This window comes from Osmerus eperlanus, chromosome 7, assembly GCF_963692335.1.
Source record: "Osmerus eperlanus chromosome 7, fOsmEpe2.1, whole genome shotgun sequence".
Lineage (NCBI taxonomy): Eukaryota > Metazoa > Chordata > Actinopteri > Osmeriformes > Osmeridae > Osmerus > Osmerus eperlanus.
The window spans coordinates 22,434,424-22,441,633 of NC_085024.1; the positions used below are offsets into that span (position 1 = coordinate 22,434,424).

At 52.2% G+C, this 7,210-nt stretch overlaps 1 protein-coding gene across 1 annotated transcript; it reads left to right on the top strand.

Moving 5' to 3' along the window:
- Nucleotides 1-3,942: 3,942 nt before the first annotated feature.
- LOC134023747 (uncharacterized) lies at nucleotides 3,943-6,257 on the top strand. Its single transcript, XM_062466116.1, has 2 exons — nucleotides 3,943-4,240; nucleotides 4,341-6,257. The coding sequence occupies exons 1-2, from the start codon at nucleotides 4,154-4,156 to the stop codon at nucleotides 5,490-5,492; spliced, it is 1,239 nt and encodes a 412-aa protein (XP_062322100.1). The 5' UTR covers nucleotides 3,943-4,153; the 3' UTR covers nucleotides 5,493-6,257.
- The last annotated feature ends 953 nt before the right edge of the window (nucleotides 6,258-7,210 follow it).

A 7,210-nucleotide genomic window follows, 5' to 3' on the forward strand; every position in this document is an offset into this window, starting at 1 on the left:
TTAGTCTGCAGGTCACTTGATGAAAAAGGGTCAATACAATGGTGCAGATAATATCAGACAATGGACTGTACACTGAGTGACTGGCTGAATAACTATTCTGATTGTTTCAGATTGAGAAATGCCCCATGCAGGCCCGTGGACAGACCGCCCTATTTGGAGGGTCCATGGTCTGTAATTGTGGATTCCATGCTGTTAAGGTGATGTATAATTTTTTTTACATCTGACTATCTTGCATCTCAGGTCTCTTACAATGCTGTTGCTGATACATTACATGACATGCTGTTGTTTTAGCAGACTGCCACTCAGTCACCTCAAGCACCACAGTCTGTGGCTTCAGACTTGTCCACTGGTGCTGCAGCCCAGCCTTCTTTCCTGCGGCCCCCTCTGAGTGTGTCAATGGTAAATATTTTCTTAGTTATTCATGTTTTGTATAAATCATTTTGTATGTGCTGAATAACAAAATTAACTCTGTTTCCCCTTGCAGTTCACTAAATCACGCTTTGGTGGGTCACAGTCTGCCTCAGTGAAGCCCAATATTGTGGCGAGGAAGACCCCCAGCCCTGCTCCTCCTCCATCCTCTGTGAGGACCTCCAGCCCTGCTCCTCCTCCATCCTCTGTGAGGACCCCCAGTCCTGCTTCTTCTCCATCCTCTGTGAGGACCTCCAGCCCTGCTCCTCCTCCATCCTCACTGAGGACCTCCAGTCCTGCTCCTCCTCCATCCTCTATGAGGACCTCCAGCCCTGCTCCTTCTCCATTCTCTGTGAGGACCCCCAGTCCTGCTCCTCCTCCATCCTCATTGAGGACCCCGTCTACCGCCTCTGTGAGGACCCCCAGCCCTGCTGTTAGCACCAGCCTGGAAGTAGCCACTGTGAGTACAGCGTCTCCTTTTTGTCTGGTTATGTTTCAAGTCATCTTGAGAGTAGCCTTTTTGAATGCAAAAAAACATTCTTATTTGCTGTTGTCTCCCAAACAGGATGGGACAGGAGAAATCCATCTAGCTGCTACTGGGGCTACAGCTTCTGTCTGGTTGCCGGGTGAGCTGAGCAAGTCAATCCCTGTTCAAGATCAGAGGTGGATATCCAACACCCTCTTTCACTCTGGCAAACTGCGGCCAGATCCTCTCCCGCATGGACCACATCAAGGCCAGCATCACCTCCACGTTTGGCTCCATTTTAAAAATGGATTCAACCAAAAAGGTAATACATCATTTGACTGTGTAATTGTACATTACTGTGTACATTACCATGTATGTAATATATACTCTCATATAAACATTAACTTTTGTCACATTCTAGATCACAAAGAAGCTGTCTGGCCATGGCAAGGGGACCGCTCTCTGGGTGACCTCCCTTGGGAACGAGGTTGGACAGATCCTGACCAGTGTCCTCACAGTGCAGGAGGGGCCGGGATTGGATCACATGGTGTCTGGTGTGATGGAGCGGTACCGCCAGGCAGCTGTTCCACCCCCAGTGCTGCTGTACGTGGACTGTGGCTGCTGCAAAAGCGAGGGGCCAAGCAAGCTGCAGACCAGGTTTGGAGAGTGGCCAGACCTCCACATACGGCTGGACATCTGGCACTTTATGAGGAGGATGGCTATCGGCTGCACCACCGATGCTCACCCACTCTACCCCACCTTTATGGGCTCTCTGTCTGCCTGCATCTTTGAGTGGGATGCAGGGGACCTCACTCTGTTGCGGCAGGCAAAGAGAGCGCAGCTCAGGCAGGAGGGTGTGCCATCCATAACGGATCTTGTGGTGGACACCAAGATCTCCAAGATGGAGCTGAGCCTCTACTGCCGCAGGAAGACACGCGGCGAAGAGACCACCATCAGCCTCATCGACCGGCTGCTGCAGGAACTGGGGGGTGCAAGAGGTAGAGACCTCATGGGGGTGCCACTGCTGGACCAGGTGCGCATGGAGCACATCTGGCGTGTGCAGAAACACCACGTCAAGTGCATCCAGGACGTGCCAGGGGTGCAGCTGTACACTGAGGTTGGAAGCACCACCAAGGGGGGCGTCGTACTGACCAGGTACCGCTGTGCCAGGGGGTCCACATCCCTGGAGTCGTTTCATTGCCACCTAAACAGGTTCATTCCAGGTTGGTGTCTCTCTTATGTATAATGTTTTCAATAATTTTATGTTTTTTTATGAAACCATTATTCAGATTGAAAAGCAAGACCTTTTTTTAATTGGCCAACATCATTTATATATTTTCTTCAGGAACCAGTGCAAATGCACTGAATTTCCAGCTGTACCTCCTGGAAGGCCTAAATAGGTGGAACCAGGATCGGGGGACTGCAGCAGTGACCAGCAAGCCATCGTCCCTCCTCACCTACTCCGGGGGTGTGGCCCACTGTGTAAACACCAACAGCCTGAAAGTGTTTGGCCGGGCATTTGTGCCAACCTTCACGCCACCTGCCAAATACACTGGTATGTCAAGCTGATATCTGGATATATAATACTGTTTGTGGGTTTTCTGTGTTCTAACTTAAGTTCAACAAGGCTTTATTTTTACTATGCCCATTACCAAAGCAAACCATACAGTTACTTGCTCATAACATGATACAGAAACACTACTCTGATATTAAACAGTATCTATATAGAATGCTACAAATACAGCTAATAATGTGTGTGACTGTACTATTTTATAGGAGAGCTGCTTGGTGTTGACTACCTGCTGAGTCAGACTGGGCAGTCTCTCAACGTGAACCCCGACTCAGAGGAGACAGAGGGCATGCTGGAGGATGTTCATGAGGGCGAGGAAGAAGAAGATGAGGGCTTCCAGGAAGAACCAAGTCTTGCTGTGTCAAGTCTCCTGGATGACCCAAGCTTCTCTACTCCCACCCTGCCTCCTGCCTCCATGGCTGCTCCCACCCTGCCTCCTGCCTCCATGGCTGCTCCCATCCTGCCTCCTGCCTCCATGGCTGCTCCCACCCTGCCTCCTGCCTCCATGGCTGCTCCCATCCTGCCTCCTGCCTCCATGGCTGCTCCCATCCTGCCTCCTGCCTCCATGGCTGCTCCCATCCTGCCTCCTGCCTCCATGGCTGCTCCCACCCTGCCTCCTGCCTCCATGGCTGCTCCCACCCTGCCTCCTGCCTCCATGGCTGCTCCCACCCTGCCTCCTGCCTCCATGGCTGCTCCCATCCTGCCTCCTGCCTCCATGGCTGCTCCCACCATGCCTGCTCCCACCCTGCCTGCTCCCACCCTGCCTCCTGCCTCCATGCCTGCTCCCACCCTGCCTCCATGGCTGCTCCCATCCTGCCTCCTGCCTCCATGCCTGCTCCCATCCTGCCTCCTGCCTCCATGGCTGCTCCCATTCTGCCTCCTGCCTCCATGGCTGCTCCCATCCTGCCTCCTGCCTCCATGGCTGCTCCCACCCTGCCTCCTGCCTCCATGGCTGCTCCCATCCTGCCTCCTGCCTCCATGGCTGCTCCCACCCTGCCTGCTCCCACCCTGCCTCCTGCCTCCATGGCTGCTCCCACCCTGCCTCCTGCCTCCCTGCCTCCTGCCTCCATGGCTGCTCCCATCCTGCCTCCTGCCTCCATGGCTGCTCCCACCCTGCCTCCTGCCTCCATGGCTGCTCCCATCCTGCCTCCTGCCTCCATGGCTGCTTCCTCCCTGCCTGCTGCCTCCCTGCCTGCTGCCCCCCTGGCTGCTCCCACCCTGCCTCCATGGCTGCTCCCACCCTGCCTCCTGCCTCCATGGCTGCTCCCACCCTGCCTCCTGCCTCCATGGCTGCTCCCATCCTGCCTCCTGCCTCCATGGCTGCTCCCACCCTGCCTCCTGCCTCCATGGCTGCTCCCATCCTGCCTCCTGCCTCCATGGCTGCTCCCACCCTGCCTCCTGCCTCCATGGCTGCTCCCATCCTGCCTCCTGCCTCCATGGCTGCTCCCATCCTGCCTCCTGCCTCCATGGCTGCTCCCACCCTGCCTGCTCCCACCCTGCCTCCTGCCTCCATGGCTGCTTCCTCCCTGCCTGCTGCCTCCCTGGCTACTAACATCCTGCCTGCTCCCTCCCTGCCTGCTACCCCCCTGGCTGCTCCCTCCCTGGTATCTTAAGAAAATCAATGTATCTGCGTTTTGTCCCACTTCACTGACCATCCATTGTGATGCTCATTTTTGTTTATTTATTTTTAGGCTGTGGATGACTCTGGCATGCCGGGCTTAGACAGAGTAGACAGCTTGGCTGAGTGTTTGGTGGAGCTGAGGAACCAGTCCTCTCTGGCCCTCACCAACCAGCAGGTCAATAACATTCATTGTCTTGCTACATTCCCTCTGTGCCCTGCCAAAAATGTTCACACTTGCACATCTTTTTGTCTTCTCATATGTTCTCTCTGTGTAGGTAAGCAACATTGTTGCTCTGTGGCAGAACCTGCTGGACTACGACCAGCAGAGGGTTTCCTTTGCTGCCAGACACCAGAGCAGGCTGGACACAGGGAGGTTCAGGTCTCCAAAGAAGAGGCAGGAGTTCACTCCAGGGGTGGAGAGCATGAAGAGGCACGCACTCACCACCACTGCCCCGCTTGCCCAATGGCCTGATTGCTGCCGCCTGATTGAACTGATCTTTGTCAGGCTCTGTGCCATCCATCGCTCTCCCAAGAAGAAGGGGACTGGTGCAGTGTCCAGATGGAGTTTAATCCTGGATGACTACAGGAAAATCAGGCAGCGCATTTTGGCAAATGGGACGGTCATGCAGCAGACCACACTGCAGCTGGTGGATGTAAGCCACACCACCCTTGTGCAGTGGCACAACAAGAGGGTGAAGAAGCAGGACAACGCTGTGGTTATGCAGGGGCTGAACTTGCCCAGTCGCTTGTCTGCGGCAGCCAACCCACTCCCTCCTGCTAATGTGCGCCTTCCATCTGCGCTCCCCCACCCAGGCCCGGCTCTCCAGTACCAACTGCCCTGCAGCACCGTGGGCCAGGCGCGGTTGAAAAGAAAGGTCCCGCCCACAGATGTAACACCGGTTGCTATAAAGATGCATGCCCAGCGTCAGCTCTTCCCTGCTCCACCCTCGGCCCCTCGTCTGTTGGTGCTGGCTCCGGTGACCTCACAGGTGCCTGTCCTCGTCGCTGCTCCACAGGCCCTGGGAGGTATCTTCCCTGCACCCCCTGCTCCGGTCCGAAAACTAACCCGCCATGTACTCCACAACACATGCAAGAAATGCGGGCAGTTCAGGACAGCCCAGACTGGACACAGTCAGTACAAAGGAACTGTGTACTGCCCCTCTGTAGAGGCTGTTCCCAAGGAGCAGTGGTTGGAGGACATGAAACAAGTAGATGCCCCTCTACTCCCCTCCCAGAGGCATGGACACTGGGCTACTGCCCCTCTACCCCCCTCCCAGAGGCATGGACGCTGGGCTAGTGCCCCTCTACCCCCCTCCCAGAGGCATGGACGCTGGGCTAGTGCCCCTCTACCCCCCTCCCAGAGGCATGGACACTGGGCTAGTGCCCCTCTACCCCTCCCCCTCCCAGAGGCATGGACACTGGGCTAGTGCCCCTCTACCCCCCTCCCAGAGGCATGGACACTGGGCTAGTGCCCCTCTACCCCCCTCCCAGAGGCATGGACACTGGGCTAGTGCCCCTCTACTCCCCCTCCCAGAGGCATGGACGCTGGGCTAGTGCCCCTCTACCCCCCTCCCAGAGGCATGGACACTGAACACTTTAATGTTGTTAATAGTTCTGTTAATGTTTTCTGTTATTGTCTATAGTTACTGTTGAATAAGTGAATGGAGGGATTCACTACTGTTCTGTATATATTTAAGTTATTGTCTATAGTTACTGTTGAATAAGTGAATGGAGGGATTCACTACTGTTCTGTATATATTTAAGTTATTGTCTATAGTTACTGTTGAATAAGTGAATGGAGGGATTCACTACTCTTCTGTATATATTTAAGTTATTGTCTATTGTTACTGTTGAATAAGTGAATGGAGGGATTCACTACTGTTCTGTATATATTTAAGTTAACAGTTATTAGTATCATCATTGTTTTGTTATTAACCAAACAGTGATTAGGTGATTTCCACAAAAAAATATAACCACTTGAATTTCTGGCAACAATTTAGTCAAACCAGAACCTTGGGATTAACTTTTATCCCATATATATGTCTATAGAAATAGAAATATAAGGTTTTAATTGTGATTCCTGATATACCTCAACATTTAAAAAACATTGGTGATGTAGGTCTGGGCCATAAAAATTCCTTCCTTCTCTTTTTCTCTCCTTTTTTCCCTCTTTTTTCCTCATTTTTCTTCTTCCCCCCTTCTCCCCTCTCCTTTCCTTTCTTCCCCCCCCCCAGGTAGACGAATGTTCCCCAGCTTCAGCCCGACTCCCTCACCGCTCAGCCACCTGACTCCCTGAATCATCACTTGGAAACTTCAAACTGGACTTCAAGCAACTTGGATTCTGTGCCTCTCCACTTTTCCTCCAGACTCTGGGACTTTTGTTTCCAAGTGAAATGCAACATTTAGCTCTGGATAAGAGCGTCTGCTAAATGACTAATATTTACTTTAATCTGAAAAGAGGATCTTGGACCACTGAGCAAGTCCTTTCCCTTTTCTCCTTCGCCTTGGTAAGACGCTTCTGACGTTGTCTCTGGTTCAGGAGTGGCTTGACACGAGGAATGCGACAGTTGTAGCCCATGTCCTGGATACATCTGTGCGTGGTGGCTTTTGATGCACTGACTCCAGCCTCAGTCCACTCCTTGTGAATTTTCCCCAAATTCTTGAATGACCGTTGCTTCACAATCCTCTCAAGGCTGCTGTTATCCCTGTTGCTTGTGCACCTTTTTCTACCACAATTTTCCCTTCCACTCAACTTTCTATTAATATGCTTGGATACAGCACTCTGAGAACAGCCAGCGTCTTTAGCAATGACCTTTAGTGGCTTACCCTCCTTGTGGATGGTGTCAATGATTGTCTTCAGGACAGCAGTCTTCCCCATGACTGTGTAGCCTACTGAACCAGACTTAGAGACCATTTAAAGGCTTAGGAAACCTTTACAGGAGATAATCAGCTGATTAGAGTGGGACATCATGAGTCTACAATATTTAACTTTTTCAGTCAAATGTTCTAGGATACAGAAATTTGGGTTTTCATTAGCTGTAAGCCATAATCATCCAAATTAAAATAAATAAACACTTCAAATGTTTCACTCTGTGTGTAATTCCTCTGTATAATATGAGTTTCACCTTTTGAATTTACTTATCGA

Coding starts and splice junctions, on each gene's coding strand:
- LOC134023747 (XM_062466116.1), top strand. CDS start 4,154: ATGCCGGGCTTAGACAGAGTAGACAGCTTGGCTGAGTGTTTGGTGGAG. Junction 4,241..4,340: donor TGGCCCTCACCAACCAGCAG/GTCAATAACATT, acceptor CTCTCTGTGTAG/GTAAGCAACATTGTTGCTCT.